Source organism: Parus major, chromosome 4 (assembly GCF_001522545.3).
Source record: "Parus major isolate Abel chromosome 4, Parus_major1.1, whole genome shotgun sequence".
In the NCBI taxonomy this organism is placed as follows: Eukaryota; Metazoa; Chordata; class Aves; order Passeriformes; family Paridae; genus Parus; species Parus major.
Genome location: NC_031771.1, coordinates 38,028,236 through 38,049,306, shown reverse-complemented (window position 1 = coordinate 38,049,306; position 21,071 = coordinate 38,028,236). Strand labels below are relative to the sequence as shown.

Genomic DNA, 21,071 nt, shown 5'->3' with positions numbered 1-21,071 from the left:
TCATCTTAAACAAAGTCATTCATCTTAAACAAAGCTGCATTCTCCACACAACTATTCTTGGTAGTCACTTTTAGCCATCAGGAATTTATTACTGAGGGACCGACAACTAATGCAAAATGTCATTGAAGGATATCTGCTCCAGGTGAAAATATATTGCAATAAGGTATTTTATCTGGTCAACAGCTACTCATGAGGGATGTCTGCAGTCATTGAGAACACTTATCCTTTCCACAGGAACAGCTGAGTTTCCTGTGGCTTATTGCTGTCACCTGGAATACCTCTGAGAAACAAAACTTGGAGCTGCAGAGGTCTACAGAGCACTACTGAGTGCCATTCCTCTTTATTACTGCAATACTTACAACCTGAAAAGTTGTAGCAGAGAAAAACAGACAAACAAACAAAAGGGAGGAAAGAAAAAAACAAGAACACATTTTATGTGCATTTGAAAAAGTTGATGACAGCATTATTATGAGAAAATATTATAAGTTATCAGATTGACATTGCATATATTCTTTAGCCTACACATTTTGAGTATCTGCAGACAAGTATTTTGGATGGTCTCCTGATGATTCTTATTTAGATAGTTTCAGCCTCTGTTTTCCTACTGAAGCAATTCCTTTTTTCCCTCAGCAACTCTTTTCCAGCTGTCTTCATTCCTTCCCCATGAGGACAGAACCACAGTTGAATGCCAAGAATCTTTCTCTTTTTTCCCCTGTTTTCTATTTTTTCTTTCTCAGTCCCTTATTTAAGTCTCTGGGTTTTTGACAGCATGTCTGAGGTTTGCTGTTATTTTAAACCAGCTGCAGATTAAACAGAGCGTGAAAAGACATCGGCCCCCACCCATATCTCCTGCTCTGCTTCTGCAGTGCTGGCAAAAATCCCAGCACAGTGATGTGCCTTCCCTCTTACCCTTGATCCAGTTCCCCCAGCACACACCAGAGTTTTCCTGTTGGCTCAGAACGGCCACATGCTGCAGGCAGGACCCCAGTGCATGAGAACTTTGGCACTGTGCACCCCCAGTGACTCAAGCCCCTGTCGCCAGGAGTCCACTATTGGCCCAAGGGAGGCAGCACCTCTCTTTCCCCAGATGAGCCTGCAACAGCAGCATTACCTCTCCTCTCCTGTTAAGTTTGGACTGTTTTCACCCCTTCTCTGAATTCTGTTTCTTTAAAAATAAACAAACAGGCTAGATCAACTCCCCAAGCTTTGAATACAGCTTTGGGATTTCAGGTTTGTTGACTGCAGTCAGTTTAGCACTGCACACCCTGACTCCAGACACCGATAGGAATATAAGCTGTAGTGTGGAACTACATTTCTTTTCCTCAGTATTATTTACAAATAAAGCATAAAAAAACTAAGGACAAAAGTAATTTTCAGCAGCTTGATTATTTTCTCCCATAAATCTGATGTTTAATTCCTAAGTTTCATGACCTCATTTACTTGCAGAGCCACTCCTGCTGTTTATCTCGCAGTGTGGTGTAGGGCAATTATGAGTAGCACTCTGGAACATATTTTCAGCAATTATGGTAATGTAGATGATTAGGAAACAAGCTCATAAAGTTTGGCAAAGACAGTGTTAGTACTCTACTCTCCTTTCTGATGCAGTGGGGAATGCTGTTCCTTACTGTGGGCAAGTAATTAATTTTTGACTCCTGTTTCTCACACTAGTATTAATTTTAGCCACGACATATGTTTGCTACCTGACACAAAGTAACAAGAAATGATAAAAGGAAATAAGGAGAAATAGGAAGAGGATAAAATTGTTTCTTTAATTATGGAGAGCTAGGTATTTGAAAAATAAATCTATATATTGGAGGGGGTCCTTATATTGATTTTCTGGATATTCTCCCTCAAAAGAAGTAAACCCTCATTATCCTTCTCACCACAGAATTTTCCACAGAAATTAGAATAATATAAGTGACAGACAGCTCATTTGGAGCTATGGGTTAAAAGTGAAAGACTGGTGGGGATTGTAAACACACTCAAGTGACCTTGTAGCTGGGAATGCAAAAAGTCTGGAGAGTAGCAATGTAGAAAACAGTGCATTTCATGCCTTCCTCTGCTCACATTCTGTGTGCCTAGAGAACATCTGTGTATCAATAACGTAGGTGTTTGGTAACTTGGAGGCACCCTAAGGAACAGGCTTGAGCTCCCTGCCTTGGTCCTGAGAAGATCAAAGCCCAGTGGAGAAAACATCACCATGGTAAACCACGCTTGTGCAAACCCTTGGCAGACTGCTGGGAATAGCAGGATGGGATTTTCCAGCATGAACTGGGCTTGGGGATGTCTGCATCTACATGTGTCCCTCTGCCAGGGCCTCTGGGTTTGTTTTCTTGGTTATACTGAGACTTTTTTGGTTAACTCCCCAAGGAAACTAGGTTTATGCAACTGTGTAGGCATCTCCATGCCTCAGCTTCCCTTCCCCCAGCCCTTTAGTAAGCTCATAAATGGTTCACCCATTTTAACTACATTCAGACAAGGGAGGGAAATTTCTTTTTACTGTGTCACAACTTCCTAAGACTGAAGTAGCTCCCAGCTCCCAGGTCCATATGTGCCCTGCAACCTCCTCCACTCCAGTTTAATGCTAGCAAGGACAGAAGTCCATGGCTCAACCATACATTTTTTTCTGCCAAATCAGTGATCGCAGAGTTTATTGTTATTACTTCTTTTTATTTAGTAATAGGAAAATTCATTCATTCCTGCTTTTCTGACTTTTAAAATAAGTATTTTACATTCCAGGGTAAAAAAAACCACCATTGAAAAAGCACTAATACATTTTATCCCATAGCTCTGGGGGTTTTTATTCCACAGCAACACTTTGAGTGAGTCAGTAATCTTCATACTATGTAGTTTTTTCCAGAATCCAGTCTGAATAGTCAGCAACCTTGGTGTAGACTCCTGGCTGCCTGGGGCGAGCGCACCCTTCGCCCCAGCTGGTGATGCCCACCAGATACCACAGCTCCTCGTGCCTGCATGACAGGGGCCCTCCTGAATCTCCCTGTGTCATGGGACAAAAAGAGAGAGCAGGCAAGGAAGAGGCCTCATCAGTATTTCTATCACAAAGAAAGTCTTGAATAAAATCAGCATCATTCAGTATCACCACCAGCATAACTGTCTGGCTTTCAATCATTTTCACTTAGGACTAACTAAGAGAGGACTGAAACAGGTGTTCTGATTGTTTAGTAAATTGATTTCTAAATAGTCATTGGAAACAATTTCTCCTTCCCATGAAGTTTCAAAACTATTTTTTTATTATTTTCTTTATAATATTATTAATAATTTATCTACATGCAATGATTTAAAACTCAATGAAAAAAACTATGTATGCAAGTAAGTAAAATAGTCAGTTTGGGGGTATTTTTCCTTATGGCAGTGTATTTAGTATCTCAGTTCTCCACATGCCTTGTCTTGTTTGAGTGACTCTGTCCCACTCAAGATAAAACACCTTTGTGTTTTCTTTTCCTATTCCTTTCTGAACATAAGATTCCTTACAGAATTGTAATTCTGTATGGGTTGTTAGGACAACAGCAAGTGTGTTATTTTTCAAAACACCATCTCCATGTTCTGTTACACTGTATCACATAAAGAAATCTCAATTGGAATAGAGGAAAAATTACTTCCCAGCTCCACATATTTTTATTCCTAACTAATCATATGTTACTAATCAATAGTAACATTTCAGCATACAATTATTAAGTGTTAAATGTTTGCAGTGGAAACTGTATTTGGTAGAGAATTTAACATTGATAATCAGACTATTTTCTTCTTGAAGAAATTAACTCAGAATATTTCAGCTGGCAAAAGTGCGTGAGTTTACTCTTGAGCAGAGAATTTGGTTCACGGAACTCATGCTATTGTGACATTTTCAACCCTAATTATGAACAGAGCAGTTTTCACAGTTTGTTTTTAGCCTTCTATTCCCCATGCATTTTAATAGCATTACTGGCACCCTCCCTTCTGGTTTATACACAGTGGATGCTTTATTTTATGTACTCTATTTCCTACCAAGGTATAGAAAAAAAAAAACCAAACACATAGGAAATCTGCTCTTATTGGAGAAATGCTTCAAGATAGTACACTTGCACTCTCTGGATTTCTGATAGTCTGAAAGAAGAGTTTTATTCCCTAAATGGATATCTCTATATCCACACTCAGTTTCCTATCCATGGAATCAATCCCTAAAGATTTCAATGTCATATAAGAGATATTTTCCATATACCTTGGTTTTCAGTGCTTCTGGCAACCAAAAGTGACAAGTAAATCAAGAGCTCTATTGATAATCATACTTCCCTAATAACAATTAAAAATAATTGTAGTATGCATTTATATATTTGAACATCTGGTTGGAATCTATACCCATACAGTACTGTTTGTATACCTTACAAGCATCCCTTCCTCCTTCATCATAGCCAGCACAGATCACTTTGTCACCTATTCTGCGCCTCCGGTACCTTGCCTGGCATTCCTCTTTTGACATGAAGGGAACAGGAGCCTTTTGAAGAATATCTTGTACCCGACCTGTGTAAGAAGGCAATATGAGAAATGTTTGGTTCTAGCAAAATAAAGGTTAAAATTCCACTCTAGAAATCCCCACACACTGACACTACCAAGTGGGAGGTCACTGCTTCTAGAGTGTTAATAGATGTTCATGCCACTTTTCCTTTCTTTGTGTTAGCAAACAATGTGAATTTTCTTCTAATTTAAATGTTTTTATGATGCCATCTTCTTTCTCGTGGCTGGAAAAAAAAACCTTCAAAACTCCCTTGTGATGTGCAACAAATCCTCATGTGTGAATGGCTCTCAGGACATTGCCCCCTGGAGCATTGCTTTGTGTTAGTAACTATTATTTCTTAGTAAAGTGTTGCAACATGTTTGGAATCTCCCAGTTTGCCAAATCTGTGCTGCTCTCTATCCTAGTAGGTTTTAAGATGGAGAAATATGCACATAGACTAAACAAGAGTATTTAAAAGTAACCTTTTCTCTAGTACTAACAGAAGAAATTTGTCTATACAGTAACTAAATTTGTAAGATTTCACATTGAACTATAATTTTCAGATAGTCACGGGTATAAAGGAAAAAGTACTCTCTAAATAGGTGCATATACATCCAAATAAACATATAAAAATGACACATATAAATATAAATAAACAAATAGCTGTAAAACCACAGCTTGATAATTAATAGCTTTTTGGCCTACCTCCACATAAAATCAGAGGAGTTCAAATTTCATCTACTATCAAAACACAAGTCATTGTCATGGTCTATAATAAGAAAAGCAACATACTTCTATCTCCAGTTTCTAAAGTCATATGAATACAATCACATAAAAAAAAAAAAAAAAACCCATGTGTTATGTGCAGACTGTAATTCAAAACAGTTCAGTGGTACATTTATTGCCTTTTTTTTCAGCTAGGAAGAAATCAAGAGTGTACAAAACCCAGATAGATACTGGGGTATGCCAGTAGATTAAGCTAGAATCTAAAGAGTATTTGAGTGTTGTACAAGATGTATTTAAGACGGACTTCTCAGATATTTCAAACTATTGAACCAATTTATAAAATTAATTATTGTGTCAGAGCATTGAGATATTTAATGATAATTTCATATATTTTTCATTTATGTTTTATAGTGTCTTAATGGAAATCAATTCTAATAAAGAATTATATTAAAGTACTGTCTAGAAGGAATAGTGATATCTAAGAGCAGAGAACAGAGCAGAATTTCCTTTTTTTAGAGAAGGGGAAATACTTTTGTCAAACACAATCATTTTAAAAATACAAAAATTCACTGTTTAAAAGTATTTTAAACCTGTACCTTTTTCTTTTCTGTAACCCCATCCAATTACCCAACAGTCAGTATAAAATATGTTGGCATCCTCTTTTGATGGCAGGCAGATAGGTAGTTGAAGATCTAAAGCACAAGAGAAAACATTAAAAACATTAGTTTGTCCAGCAGAGACAACTGCAAGAGTAAGGTTTTGTGGGCATCTACATGACCCCTGAAGACAGCCCCCATGTTATTCTCTGTCCCTTACACTATGTATCATTCCCAGCACATAAATTGAAGCCACACATTTATTTTTTTTATTTTTATTTTGTTTTTTTTTTGTTTGTTTTTTTGGTTTTTTTGCAAAGCCAACAGACTAGATTCTCTTCAAAGCCCAGTAACTGCATATTAAAGGAAGCCAGCCCAGGTGTCATGCACTGCCATAGAAATGCCAGCCCTGTGTCTTCCTGCACGTTTTCACAATTCCTCTGCAATATGTTACATACCAGTAAAATTCATAGGCTTATCAAGTTTCATTAAAGCAATGTCATATCCAATCTGTGCATGTTTATACTGAGAGTGAACAATAATCTCTTCCACTTTGAAGAAGGGTGTATCCTCATTTATTTCTGATTGTCTTAAAATCCCAGCATAAATACGCCAAATGTTGGGATTCTCTAGACTGAGGGGAAAAGACAAAGAGTCAGTCTGTGACTAAATAGCCTAAAGAAGTACTATAGTAAGAAAAAATTCGTATCTCATGAGAATGTCTAGGGTTCTGTAGATATCTGCTGTCTGCTTTAGAATTTCACCTTCCAGATTCACTGAAATAATTCTGCATCAGCAGTACATTACCATGCTACAAAGGGACAAAGTATTGTTACATTAAGTTACATTAAGAAACTGAATGTCTACCTGATAATGTCACCGTTTGGTTACATTAAAGTGGTTCATCTATTTCTAGTTCTCATTGTTATTATCCTGAAAGGTAGATCTCAGTTAATGTTGCATGCTGGGTTACACTTTGAGGCATATTTGTGCATTCAGGTTTAGGTCTCACCTCGTGACACAGTGAGCAGCTGTGAGAATCCACTGGTTGCTGATGATGGAGCCCCCACACAGGTGTCTCTGGCGAGACAGCTTGGCGTGCAAGCTGACCTGCCACGGCCACTCACCAGGGAAAGAGTCTGTGCCACCAACAATCCTAATTGTTCTGGCAGAATGCTGCATACACACTACAGAAATAATTTAAAACTGAGCTTAAAGACAACTTGCATTCATCAATGAAAAATGAAGATGAGACTACTGCTGGTCGCTGAGTAGGCACCACCTATTGAGAAGAAGGTGATACATGACACATTTTTCATGGTTTGTGATCATAAAGTCTATTAAAACCAAATTCAAAGTGCTGTTCTGGTGTTTACTATGTGAAGAGCTGACTGAGTTCACTTTTCCAGAACATTCTAACTTTACAAGAACACTGGGACATTGCAACCACTTTAAAAAACATATGGTTTGGCCTTCTCCACTGAAATCAGGGAAGCACTGTCTATTTTTCATAAAAGAAGTTTTATTTAATTTTACTTACTTACTGGCTTTTTTTTTGCATAATCTTAGTGAGTATCCAGAAATACTTCCTGGTCCATGCACTATTTTCACTGGAGATCCATTTGAGGACATTCTAAGGTGACACGCACACTTTCTGTCAATGAATTAATGCAAACATTTAGTTTGTATTTTTTTCACCGAACAGCACATACATTACTCCCTCACCACATCTCTTGAGTGATTATTTCAGGAATCTTTGAACACTTTAAAAAATATATCTCACCCTTCTTCATGGCATGAACCTTGGAGGAGAGAATAGGAAAAAAATTGGCAGCGGATGGTGTCTGTGCAAACCTGCTGACAGGCTCTGTGTCCTTTAGTATAAGTGACATTAAGTTCATCTCCCAAAAAATCCATATGGGTGTAAGTGCGGGAATTGCAGGCTGTAAGAATGATTGCATTCAAAGCATCAGAAAGTTGTTCATTAGATTAATTCAAAATTAGTATTTTTATTGTAATCTATTGCTTACCAGGAAAAGATCTTCTACAATTTAGGAGGCCAAAGCCTGATACAGCATTTTCTTGCAATATGAGGGCCTCTGGAATTCCACTTGTTGATGTCTTCAGAAGGCAAAGATTTCTAAAATGAAATATTTTTCACAGTAACTAAACCTGTTCTCTTAGGATGAATAAATATAATATAAATAAAAATAATTATTTAGGTACTGGTAAAAGAAGGTTCTTTCTTAGATACACTCTTTTCTCTCAAGTCTCAATCTGTAGAAGTATTTAATAAGAAAATACATTCACTAAGGTCACTAGTTCACATTAAATTGAGGCCATCTTTGTAGTGCTGTGAAATGCCATAAAACAATACTAGTAAAGGTGGTACAGTATTTATACATATAAAGAAGAGGTGACTTTAGATGATGCATGCCATCTTAGCTTTGCTTCTCCCTGAAATTCCTTTGAAACTTTATTCTTCTGATTTGTGGGGAATGTTGATTTTTAACTATTCTCACTACTAAACATGAAAGAAGAAAGCCAAAGAGAAATATTTTTAAAGCCATTAACTTAACTGAAAAATCTTTTCAAGTAAGTTCACCCTGCCAGGAAACCAGATGGCCATTTTTGACAACATCATAAAATTCAGCTTTGAGTCTTTGAAACAATCTGGAGGCTCACTGCACTTTTGACATGTATAATTCTTTTCAGATTAAGACCAAATACACAACCACAATACAGAAGCCCTGATCACATTGAAAAACAGTTTAAATGCCCACAGGAAGTTATAAATTTATGAAAAAAACCCATAAAAAGTTGTGCTTTACTGAAAATAGCCTTTCAACATAAATTTACATATATTACTAAAGAAATTAATGTTTAAAAAAGACTCTGTGTTTTTAAAAAGTAAATTTTAAATAATCTACATACATAAGATAATTTAAGTGTCATATTCACCTTTGAGATTCTATTTGCGATTTTCTGGTAAAAAATGTGAAGAACAAGCACTTTGGAAAATAAGTACAAATAGTTTGGCAGACAGAAATATCAGGAGTGAAAAAACTTGTAATATTAATTCCTGAAAACACTTGATCTTCAAAAATGTCCATTTGACAATCTGTATAAAAAAAAGAACAAAATATATCAAAAATCCAAAAACTTATATCATCAGAATATTGAGATTTACAGATTATTCATTTCTATCTTTATTCCTATTTTCCTTCTGTGATTGATAACCTGGAAAGGTAACACAGCATTTTAACCAGAAACTATTTCTCAGGAATATTTTTGAATATGTAAAGTCATGGAGAGCACTACAGGGAAAAGGTTCATACAGAGGAATAGAGAAATTACATGTTACAACAGAGATTTGCTAATCCAATAGGGAAAGATTTAAATTAATTTCCAATGGCTATATCAGGTTCATGGAAGACAAGAAAGAAAATAAGGTGATGATTTTCTTAACATTTCTTTTACTATTTGAAAAGTAGGCAGACTAAGTAAGAGTGCTGCCTTCTAACGTGGCCAGAATAACACAACAGAGCCTTGGCAGCATAGTTCACCCAACCAGACTGTGGATGTAGAGGTTACAGGAAATGCTAGCATTTTTAAAAAGAGATCAATGAGTATCCTTCTCCACAGATATACTTGAAGTCCCAGTTAGAATCCTGGTAAAAGAATTTGAAAAGAAAAAAGGGAAGCATCGGCATGGAGGATGTTTCTTGAACCTATCAAGCTGCAGAAACAGCAAAAATAGTGAAATGATTCAAAAGACAGGATTTGGTGGCAGCAGAGAACTTGATCTGTTGAGAAAGCACAGCAACCAAGTCAATATTGCCCAGTGTGCTATAGAAACATATTGGGAACATCTTACTACAGAAAGGGAAACTAAGAAGAGGCAGAGCTTACTGTGAATACTGTTAATTTGATGAGGTTTTCAAAAAACATAGGCAAGAGAGGACAGCAATACTGGGCAGTAATTACACAATACGAACAGTAAAACAATATAATTAGAAAAGTAGAAAATTGAAGTCAAATAACACTTGCAATTAGCAGGTAAGATTCTAAGTTAAGGGAAAATAGCATTAAGAAGAATGGATAGTTTCAAAGGAAATTATATTTAAAGCAAAAATGTGGATCTGAAACTTCAGGGAAGCTAACCCACAGTCCCAAGGTTCAGGTTCAGTGATCATTTGCTCAATATTCAGTGATCTCCAGGAAGATACTTTGCAAAGGGCAGAAAACAGATAAATTACTATGCATGTGTAATAGTGTGTGTGCATAAGAATAAATTCAGAGAGGCAAAGGCACAAAATGAATTACCACATAGAAAGGAATAATCTAAACAAAGTCAGAAAAAATCTTCAAATAAATATTAAAATAAACCAATTTCAGATATTGACAAAATAATAAGGCAGAAGATATTACAAAGGTTTTATGACTACATTCTACAAATCTCTGTCTGGACAGGTATAGATCATCTGTCTCAGATTAGGACAGATGACCTCCTTAGATGACTTCTTGATCCACTAGTGCTTTCTACGTTTCTATGATCACACAATTTATTTCTTCTCTCTCTTGCCTGTTCTTGCCTCTTTCACAAGACACAGAAAGTAGAGGAAGACAGGCAGGAGCAAGATTGATTTTCACATGATGTCATGGTTTTACCCCAGCCAGCAACCAAGCCCCATGCAGCCACACACTCACTCCTCCACCAGCAAGATCAGGGACAGAATCAGGAGGGTAAAAGCCAGAGAATTTGTGGTTTCAGGTAAAGAAGGTTTTATAGGAAAAGTCCATGCTGAGCACCAAAAAGGACTTTGGTGGGTTGACCTTGGCTGGATGCCAGGTGTCCAGCAACTCACTCTATTATTTCCCCTTCTCAGCTGGAGACGTGAGGGCAAATGAGATGGAAAATGACTCATAGGTTGAAATAAGTCAGTTTACTAAAGCAAAAGCAAAAGTTCTCATTGACACAAGCAAAGAAGAAAAAACCAATAATTTTATTTTCTACTTCCCATCACCAAGTGATATCCATCCACTTCCCGCATGCATAGTGGTTGCTCCAGAAAACAAACATTGTGAGTAATAAATGCCTGTCCTTCCTCCTCTTTTCCTTAGATTTTATAGCTGAGCTGATATGACATGATATGGAATGTCCCTGTGGATAATTTGGGTCAGCTGACCTAGTTGCCTTCTGTCACAGGATCTTGCCCACCCCCAGACTATTGATGGGAGGAACACTGGGGAGAGAGTGCTGATGCTGTGCCAGCACTGCCCAGAAGCAAACCCAAGCACTGCTTTAGAATTGATACAGTCTCTACAAAACAAAACAGGAAAACTAGATTTTCTGTGAGATAAAATAAGGATATGAAAGCAGAATAACATCATCTTCATTAAGATGGGAAAATATCACAGTAAGACAAAGTGGAGACACATTAAAAAAGAAAAAGAAAAAAATACAAAACTGAAGATGTTTCAATTGAGAAAAAGAAGGTTTGATACACACTGTTTGATTTTAAACTCTTGAGAATTTTGTCTGACTGATGATTGCAGAAACAAGCACAGAGTTTTTGTTTTCATCACATATCACTCACAAAATGCATAATATATCCTTTCCTATTAGCCAACTGTATTAGAAAGCTGCAGATCTCCATTTAAAATTTTCGAGTGCATACACAGTATATAAACAGAATGTAGGAAGTTTTATATTTCCCTTATCTTTGAATCTGATGGGCTTTTATCTTTCATTTTTGCATCCATGATACAAAGATAACATACAATTTCATCAAGTTAATCTTATGAAAGAATCCCTTGGATCTTTAAAGGGAACTGTTTCTGTAAGACAAATGATAACATGAAAAAATTAAAAATATATTAACCTCCTTTGTCCCTGAATGTATTAATCATATTTTAAGAATAAGATTATATTAGAATTATTCTACATAATAAAACATTTCTACATGTCAGCAATTGATTGCATTTCAGAATACATGACCCTTAAAACTAAACAGAGATGTTAAATAGTTACCTGATTCAGAAAGCTGGCATGTCTTTAGAGAGAATCCAGACACAACCTCATCAAGCACCTTAATGTTGGTTGGAGTTCCTACACTGGTCTGTTTCAAGAAGCATTTTTTACTGAATGACAAAGAGTAAAGAAAGTGGTAAGAAAACAAGTCTTCCTTGGACTAATCCACCCTCCTGAACTCAAAATTCCTACCATTGTGCACGGTCTGGCCATAGGCCAGAACAATCCCCAACCTCCAGAATAGACTTCAAATGATGAACAGAGCTAGCTGAACAATGTTTAACTTGCAAAACTGAGCAGATTAAGAGATCAAAAATAGGTCTCATTAAAATGAAATAATTTCTCTGGATGCTCTGATGATGCTATTTTCAGAACAATAAGCAGAGCGAGATTTAACAGAGCAAAGATTCAGCACAGCTATCAATATAATTTGCATTTCAGAGGATTTTAGCTTTTTTCAGGGCTGTAATAATCAAGTAAAAGGTGTCTTTCTCACCAATGGACAAATGGAAGACAATTTACTATTGATATTTTCCTTCCTGTAAGTGCGAACAAACATTGCAAGGATGAATAAATTGAATATTCTTGTGTAAATTCTGGCACCTTAAAGTGTTCTGAGATTTAATCTACTTAGGCACAGAGCTGTCCAGGGGAATGAATCCAACCTGTATTTACCAAAAGCTTGCATTGTGAAATGCTTCAGAGGCATATGTAAAAAAATTACAACGGTTGTCATTGGTACATCGTTTTTGACACTCTTGATAGCTGTCAGCCATAGTAATATCAAAAATATTCCCTTCCATATCCAGTCCTACATGGACATCTGGGCTGCAAGCTGTGAAGAAAGAGAGACCAAGTTCTGAAAATGTACTTCTATTCTTTTCCCCATCCCGTGCCCCAAATTGCCCAAAAGATAGCAGTTTGTGTGACACAGCCCGCATAATCCAGATGCCACATCCCACGCTCACTTCAGTTACATCACACTTTATACATAGATCTAGCACCAAATCAGAAATGTAGGTTTACTGTGGTACCTCATGGCAAGGGGAAGAACTGGCAGACTTTGACAGTGCCTCTGCCTACATGAGAGAGAGCCTCTAACCACTATGGCTGACTGAGACCAGGATGACATTCATCAAAGCAAGAATTCAGAATCCATATAAAAATGTATTTTCCCAATTCCTAATCAATAGAGCAGTTTAAATGGTAAATTCTGCCCTTGTAAGGAACAGACATTTCCTGCTTGAGTCAGAATATTACATTTGCACTCCACAGAGGGAGGATTGTAACTGAGGGGTTTGAAATGAAGGTCATTTCACAGAGCAGGAGGCAGCCAATGATTTGAGGCATTTTTAAACATGTAGGGAAAGATTTTCATTTTAGTCTGATTCTGAGTAATTCCAGTGATAATAATTAGTCTAAATAGCATAAAGAATAACATCCCACTGAAATCTCTTTTTCTGTTCCAAGATACTCAGAAATACAAATATGAAGGTTTATTGGCAGGAAAGAGCTTTTAAGGGGCCTGACTGCTCTGAAGGGCAAGTGGCAAGCAAATGCAAGCACAATTTATTGATAATAGCTACAGTGCAGAACTTGCATAAAAACCCACTTAGTCCTGCCATGTTGAGATGCTATACCAATACAACTAAAGAACTACCCTGACATCCCTAAGACACTATTTGTCCTCAAAGGCAGGAAGTGAATAACTATTTTCTTCCTCACTCCATTTTTCTGAAGTACCATTCCATGCTTAATCTCCTTTTGATGACATCATTATGACAGTGCAAATTTAAAACATACATGAAATAACACATTTAATAGGCTTTTAATATGCCTGGTGATAACTTGCAGGAATGGGATGCTGCCATTAAATCTTCATGTAAAGCACATATACCCGAAAAGAGGCAGCTGCTAAAAAATTATTACACAGAATCACAAAAGTATTAGCATTGCTTTGTGACAGTGCACTTTTGCCTTGCTGAGCATCTGCACCTCAGAGTTATAAAGCAGGGTCACACATGCCATGTGAGCCACTTTCTGGAGTGGAATTCTAGTAGTAAATTAATCTATAGAACTGGAGTCAGCAGTTAAAGCATGGATTGCTATCTGCCTCTAGCAAACGAAACAGTGACTGCAGGAGCATGATTTCCCTGTTCTCTCATCTGGGGAGCCTGGGTGGTGGTTAAGTGGGCCAGAAGAGTAAAACCAGTGTTTTTGTCACCTGTGTTTGAAAGTGGTCTGGCAAAGAACACACAAATCACTGCTTGGCTGCTTCCCTGATTCTATTCCTCTTTCCAAAATGCTAATTTTTTTAACAGCTGCTATGATGCATGCATGTGAATAACCATATCTTACCAGTAATATGGTTACACTGTTTTAAGGAATGTCCAGAGATAGCTCCTTCCATATCCACTTTTGGCAGCATTTCTGTATCACTGTCTTTTAAATAGCAGGAGAACCTGTGTTTTGAAATGCAGCAATTCACAGTTTTTGCAGTACAACACAGACTTTCATAACTGTTTCTCAGGGGAAATGCAGCCTGGCCAATGTCCCTCAACATTCAAATTTTGACAAGTGTAATTAGAAGAATAATAGTGTCAAGCCTTACATACTTTGTTGGCACTGGTGGCAGATGAGAATATTTTTTGCTTGTGGGAGCTCCAAGAGGTCTCAATAAAATGAGAAGCAGAGCCCAGGGTTTAGAGGACAGAAATGCACTGGTCATAGAGAGAAGACAACCTCATTCTCTCAGGCTACTGATATTCTTAAATGTGAGAAAAACATGCTAAATAAAAAGAATGGGGAACAGTACAGGGGATCATTGGAGATGTGAAATTATTCACATTGTCCCTCAACAACAAATACGTGGCCTAGAGGAGGGAGAGCAGAGTCAGTTTTCCTTCCTTATAAGGCCTGGTGTGTGAGTGTAAAATATTGGACATTGTCAAATTTAACCTTTTGAATTCAAGCATTTTCATCTTCAATCAGATCACCAATTTTAGAGATACATGACATTGCTTCCCATGGCAACCCTGCACCTTTCCCTGCATGCCTGTGTTCAGTCAAAATGTTACCAGGTTTCTAAATTATCACAGGAGACCAGCAAAAGACACAAGTACATGAACATTCTACCTTTTTGCAGGATCTTTAGTCCATGTTGCTGGCAAGTAGGTGAAGAGCAGACAGGTAGGATGGTAAGTACACACTATTTGGCAGTAATTGGCAGTCGGTGTAAAAACTGTAGTGAGGTCTCCTCCTTGGAAGAATGTATTTTCATAGATCTGAGTCACACATTCTGACACAGAATAACAAAATGTGTCAATTATTAGAGATGGGAACACCCAGTTCAGCAGAAGAGGGTGAAGCCATTACTCTTTGTCATTGAAGACAGGCTTTTGTCAGGAAAAGTGGGTAAGGGGGGGGTGAGTAGCACAGTTCCTCTGAGAGTCCCATCTTTTCACTCCAGCAGAAGTAATACAGTCTAGGGTATCTCCCTCTGTTCCCTGCCTCATACTCAGTGCTGGAGCAGGGAAGCTTGAGCCCAGGGAGAAACTCAAGAAGCTGGATGGGCGGCAAGGCAGATCTGCATGGCAGAGGAGGAAAGTGCCTTTCCAGTGGCAACTCTAAGGAATAGCAAAAACCTCTCCTGAGAGAGACCAACACAGAACATCATTATGAAGAAAACCAGGAAGAGGAAGTGCAGAGACAAAAAGGAGTTAGAAAGTTTTATGGAAAACTATTTTTATCCTATTTTTTAGGGATTCTCTGAGGTCAGAGTGACAGGTGGTGCCACTGTGCACAGCCTCAATGGCTCCCAGCATTTCACAGACCTTCAGCTCTCTCACACTCTACCCTGAACCCCCCAAACCTTCTTCACAATTAAGAACATACTGTTACAGGAATAATGTCTCAGGAAGAGCCTAGAATAAAAAAGCTGTACTACTACCTTGCATCTGCAGGGCTTCTTAGCTCTGAATGACATGCTGAACTCTGTACTGGCAACCACTCACGCTGTGGAGCTCTGCAGCAAAGGTACCTAAGCAGAAACCTGCTCCCATCTTTCAAAATGAAGGCACTCGTGAGATCACAGAACCACAGAGTGTGCTGAGCTGGAAGGGATCCACAAGGATCATTGAGATCCTCTCCTGGCCCTGCACAGGGCCATCCCCAGGAGTAAATACCATGTGCCCAAGAAAGTTTTTCAAGCATTTTTTGAAGTCTGTTAGGATTGGTGCTGTGACCACTTCCCTGGGGAGCCTGGTCCTGTGTCCAACCATCCTCTGGGTGAAGAACATTTTTCTAATACCCAACCAAAACCTCCCCTGACACAGCATCAGGCCAGTCCCTCTGGTCCTGTCAGTCTCAGGACACTTGGGGGTCTTGGATGTCCGCTGTAGTGAAGAAGCACAGTAGTTTTTCCAAGGGCTCTAAGATGTCTGTATTAAAACACACAAGAGAGCTGTCTTTGCACAGGAGACCACTCCCTTTTTAAATTTGCCCTCCAAAAGGAGTAGCAAACCAAGAAAACAGTGATTTTTATTCCTGCATCTACCAAAGTGCTTTTTCTTGGATAAAAGATAAAGAGAAAATAATGTATTTTTACAGACTGGGAGGAAACCCAACTGAAAACACTTTATCTAGTGGCTTTAACTGTTACTATAGAGTGATCATAGTGTATCAAGGAATATTTAAAATGAAAACAAAAGGTAATATCATATAGGATTTGACAAGTTTTAAAAGACTACAAGTGGATTTTATTTTTTAATATAATTATAAGCTATACTTTGGCAATTCAGTGGTTCCTTCATGCAGGTATAATACATAATTCTTTTTAAAAAGCAATAAATGAGGAGTATTAGACATATGTGCTATGTGTGCTAATATGTTTCAAAGGTTAAATCCTTGTTGGTAAAGAATTTGACTTTATAAATATCCAAGTTCTCTGGTATAAATATATATATGTATATGTATGTATATATATATATATATATATATACTTTCAAGCTATTTCTCTAAAATATGGTATTTGTTATTCTCAGTAGCATTTCTTATCCAGCTTTGTAATTTACAGAAAAAACATTTTCAATTCTTAGAACACACCAAGTGAATTCTAAAGCTAAAATAAAATAATATTGCAATTGTTTACTGTACCAGATATTTTGGATCCTATTTCTCTTCTTCTAGCATAAATTAACACACACAAAAAAATATTTATGCTGTGAAACTATGCACCATGCATAACTGTGCCACTTCGGGACACTTCGATTTAAGTAAAATGTTTTCTAGGCCTCTGAAATTTTCCAAGATTTTTTTGCTGAGATTTAAATCCAGGTAAAATATTTTCTTAAATAATATGTCATTTATCTATTAGATTTTGCAAAAAAGCTGTTACCTAATTGTTCTCTGAGAAAACATTTAATACATTACTGAACTTATACTCATGTTAACCCTTAGTTATAATTTATCAGGAAAGGGAATTTCAGAGGAGTGCAATGCAATTTTTGTAGTTTAACTTTTGCTAATGGAACAAAGTAAATCATTAACACAGAATGAAAGGCATACATTACTCTGCCTCCTGCAGCCCCAAAGCTTCCTTCCCCTGCTTGGGCTACTAACCTTGCCATTGGGCACAGAACATGGAGCATCACACTAATTTCACAGCTACAATGTGGATGCAATCTCAGTCCTTTAAAGAAAGGCGGGGTCCCATGTGTGCTGGGGGAGGTGACAGCCTGGGGGGTGGCAGGACAGTGTCAGGAAAGCCCCTTTAGAAAGATCCCTGCCAGACGATAGGGTCATGCCAGTTACCCAAGTTTAACTAAATTCAATCCAGCAGAATAAACAGTTCTCCCAAGAGCAGGCTGCAGGTACTAATCTTCTCCCCTTCTGCAAGAGTTGCTCTAGGCTGTGTGTAAATTTCAGTAATTACATATTAACTTACCACTGTAAACAGAAGCAAGTAAGAAAATGAAATAAAAAGTCCGGTAAATCCAGTTCATCCTAAAAACCACAAAATCATTCTTTAGGATATGTTCAATAAAGGGTGTAAAACCAGTTTTATAAAGCACTACTAAGCCTAACACTGATTTACACCTATACTGTTTCACTGTTAATTCAAAATTACATTGAAAGTTACATTTGCAGCTGTGACACTGTTTTGGCATACCTTTTAACAGCAGAATACTCATTCTTGCTTAGACTGGGAATAATATTCTGCTGAAATGACATTACTAATACTGAGTCTCCAGATAGTTTAGTACATACTGTTATCAAGGTAGCAAAAAAATTACTCACACTTACTGCTTCATATGCTATAAGAATTATAAACTTTTTTTCCACATGCAACAACATAATCTGTGAAATAAATTAACCACAAAACATAAGTCCTAAATACTCCAACTTACACTGCCTTGCTGCTATGAAAAACTTTCACTGAACAGCAGTTGCAATAATGATTACATACCTGAACACATAGTAAGTCTGGATGTATGGATCAGGTTTGCACTCCACTAAAAAACAAGTCAACACTTTCTGTTAAATATTACTACCTGCAATGCTAACTCATCTTTAATATTTACTTTGAGCGGGTACTCTTTTTGTCAATATTGTTACTGACCTTGGGGCACATTTTCAGAACATCTATCATCCACACCGCTCTGGAATTGATCCTGTATAACCACATTTATGCAACATAGTCTCTCTTTTCTCCCCTATAAAAAGATGATTCTATTTCTCTACACTTGGTGCATCACTAAATAGGGATTTTTCACATTGGCATCCTCATGCCAGCATTTGAGCCCATATACTTTTCATAATGAGTTTCTTAATATAATTTTATCCAGGTTTTGGTTTTATTTTCTTGTCCATTTTGGAGAGTATAAGGAAATTATAGTAAATATACACACATTATATGAGAAAAACATGGTACAAAAGTAAAGTACAAGAAAAAATTTTCACCTCTATATCAAATTATAGAATTTTGATTTTCCCTGGAAGCAATCACAAAATCTACCCATATTTGAATATTTACAAAGGAAGCAAAACTTGCCATTTTTTGTGTTGTCCAACATATATTAGTATTCAACTAAAATTATTATTTTGCCTCTGTGTTTGTGTGTGTGCATTTCAATTGGTGGCACAAACACATTAGAACTTTTGTCCAAGAACTTAGTTTCTTCACTTTTCATTTCTTGTCTGGGCTTTCCATTTCAGATATTGGGGAATTATTCCAGCTTGTTACTGTTTTAATAAAAACACAAGCAAAAAACAAAACAAAACAAAACAAAAATCTCCAATCACACACTTTTGGAAAAATAAGGTATATCATTCAAAAAAGCAGAAAAACAGAGCAGATTGACCATGAATTTTACCAAGATCATGCGTGTCATTCATGCAAAATGTAGCCATACCCACATTCATCAGAAGTTTCTGTAAGATTTCATTTCTATAATCCAATGTCTGTATTTTAGAATTTTGTCTGAGGAAGGAGCACCTTCTGCTGATGGCAGTTTGTTTCAAAAGCAAATTACAAAAAAAAAAAAAAATAGGGGGAAAAGGGTAAAAGGAAAAAATATTTCCTTAAAGCTGCAGTTCTCAAATTCAGGTATCACTCTGTGTAAAACCAAATATCATTTTAATTACATCTGTAAGGGCATCAGTTGGATTTGATAGTGAAGCTCAGAAATAAGACAGAAATGCTATTCAAAGAGAATCATAATGAGCATGCTGACTTTGGAAAATAAATGCATTTTCTTTCACTGGGCCTGCTATTCACATGGCGTGCTCCCACTTACACTGCTGTGCTGTTGCTCAAACCAACAATGTTATACTTTTGTACAGAGAAAAAATGTATTATGGACTCTATGTTGATGAGTGAGTTATTGTTTATTATAGGACATAATATTTATTATAGGACAAATTACAAAATATGCTGAATTAAGTTTCCTGAGCCTTTCTGAAATCCATAGATTATATAATTTAAAGTAGGAGAAGAGTTAGAAATTTAAAGTGCATAAAATGCCAAAACCATCTCATACTCCTTAGGCTCATAAGGGCTCAATATATAAGTTTATTGTTGCTCTTAATTCCCTCTTTGTATCAATTTAGCTAATATTATAAAAATAAACTAAAACAAGATGTTGTATTTAGGGTTCAGTAATTCAGACAGCAGAAATAAAAGAAGAGCTCATCAAAACATTTTTATAAATGGAAACATTTTTGATGATCCAAGTTCAAAATTCATTTGAATAATCCAAAATACAATTAAGAGTTTGCTTCTGTTTGACTTTATTTCATTTTGACTTGGTAGTTAAAAAAACCAAAACCTGCTTCAGTCTGAGCAAGTTCTTTAAGATGACATCTCCCTGGCAGTGCAATTGCCTGCTTGCTTGATACTGCTTTCTGCTGATTTCCACTGCGATCCACGCACAAATCTCATTCTTCTGCAAAGGTGGCAGGAATTACTGAGCTGTTTCACCTCAGGAAGAAAATGACTGAATTCCAGCCTGATTTAGGTCTAATTCTGCATGGCAGAACCAAATCCCACATTTCTTACAGCAGTCCTATTCAAAAAACAAGTCAACCTCAAACTCAGAATGGGAGTGGATCTGCTCTCTGTGATGAGACAACACCCACTGCTGTGATGTGGAGCAAGAGCAGGAGGAAATGAGGGAAGGAAGGCACCATCATGATGAGAACAACCCATTCTCATTTTGATTTGGCTTTATGCACACCCTTCCACCTGAAAGAGGATACTGTAATAATTTCATGAACCTGAATACTCAAGTGGGAAAAAAAACAACCAACCAATATTCTGAAGAACTTCATGGCTATCATTATGTATATGACAAAGGAGAGACTGAAACAAAATATCAAATGCTGCTGAAACAAACTCCAAATCTAAATCTTGATCTTTTCTTCTTACAATCAACAATCTAGAGCTTTTTCATCTGAGTCAGGATGCCATTATCTGAGTGAAGAATCCACTGTCTCACTACGGCAGAATCTTTTGTTTGACTTGATACAACCAGAAATGGCTGCAAAAAGTTGGCTAGAATAATTTGCTGATTTGTGAATAGTGCAGCACTGTGTATTGTATCAAAATAAAAGCAGTTTATTTGTTCCATATCCTGAAATTACATGTCAACAATAGTCTTCCTGGAAATAGAGCTCAGAAAAAACTGCAAATCAGATGTCAAATAAGAAATCAATACAAACAAAA

The 21,071-nt window shown here is 37.0% G+C and overlaps 1 protein-coding gene across 4 annotated transcripts; it reads right to left on the bottom strand.

Moving 5' to 3' along the window:
* Positions 1 to 2,771: 2,771 nt before the first annotated feature.
* On the bottom strand, positions 2,772 to 18,404 carry LOC107203558 (coagulation factor XI-like). 4 transcript variants are annotated; one of them, XM_015625805.2, is made up of 15 exons: positions 18,315 to 18,404; positions 17,793 to 17,851; positions 14,984 to 15,146; positions 14,207 to 14,310; positions 12,524 to 12,683; positions 11,849 to 11,958; positions 8,776 to 8,935; positions 7,845 to 7,954; positions 7,598 to 7,757; positions 7,359 to 7,468; positions 6,827 to 7,001; positions 6,273 to 6,448; positions 5,815 to 5,910; positions 4,379 to 4,518; positions 2,772 to 2,998 (listed from the first exon to the last, which is right to left on the bottom strand). In XM_015625805.2, the coding sequence occupies exons 2-15, from the start codon at positions 17,848 to 17,850 to the stop codon at positions 2,843 to 2,845; spliced, it is 1,878 nt and encodes a 625-aa protein (XP_015481291.1). In that variant the 5' UTR covers position 17,851; positions 18,315 to 18,404; the 3' UTR covers positions 2,772 to 2,842. The 4 variants fall into 4 exon arrangements, with proteins under 4 accessions (XP_015481291.1, XP_033369712.1, XP_015481292.1 ...); XM_033513821.1 differs by lacking the exons at positions 12,524 to 12,683; positions 14,207 to 14,310 and having other exon boundaries at positions 18,315 to 18,403; XM_015625806.2 differs by lacking the exons at positions 14,207 to 14,310; positions 14,984 to 15,146 and having other exon boundaries at positions 18,315 to 18,403.
* Between the last annotated feature and the right edge of the window lie 2,667 nt (positions 18,405 to 21,071).

Bases quoted from the DNA above. Each gene is read 5' to 3' on its own strand.
- LOC107203558 (XM_015625805.2), bottom strand. From the start codon at position 17,850: ATGAACTGGATTTACCGGACTTTTTATTTCATTTTCTTACTTGCTTCT. The intron at 11,959-12,523 runs GTAAATACAGGT...TTTGTCATTCAG, and splicing joins TTTCACAATGCAAGCTTTTG to TAAAAAATGCTTCTTGAAAC. The intron at 7,469-7,597 runs GTGAGATATATT...ATTCATTGACAG, and splicing joins GGTTCATGCCATGAAGAAGG to AAAGTGTGCGTGTCACCTTA.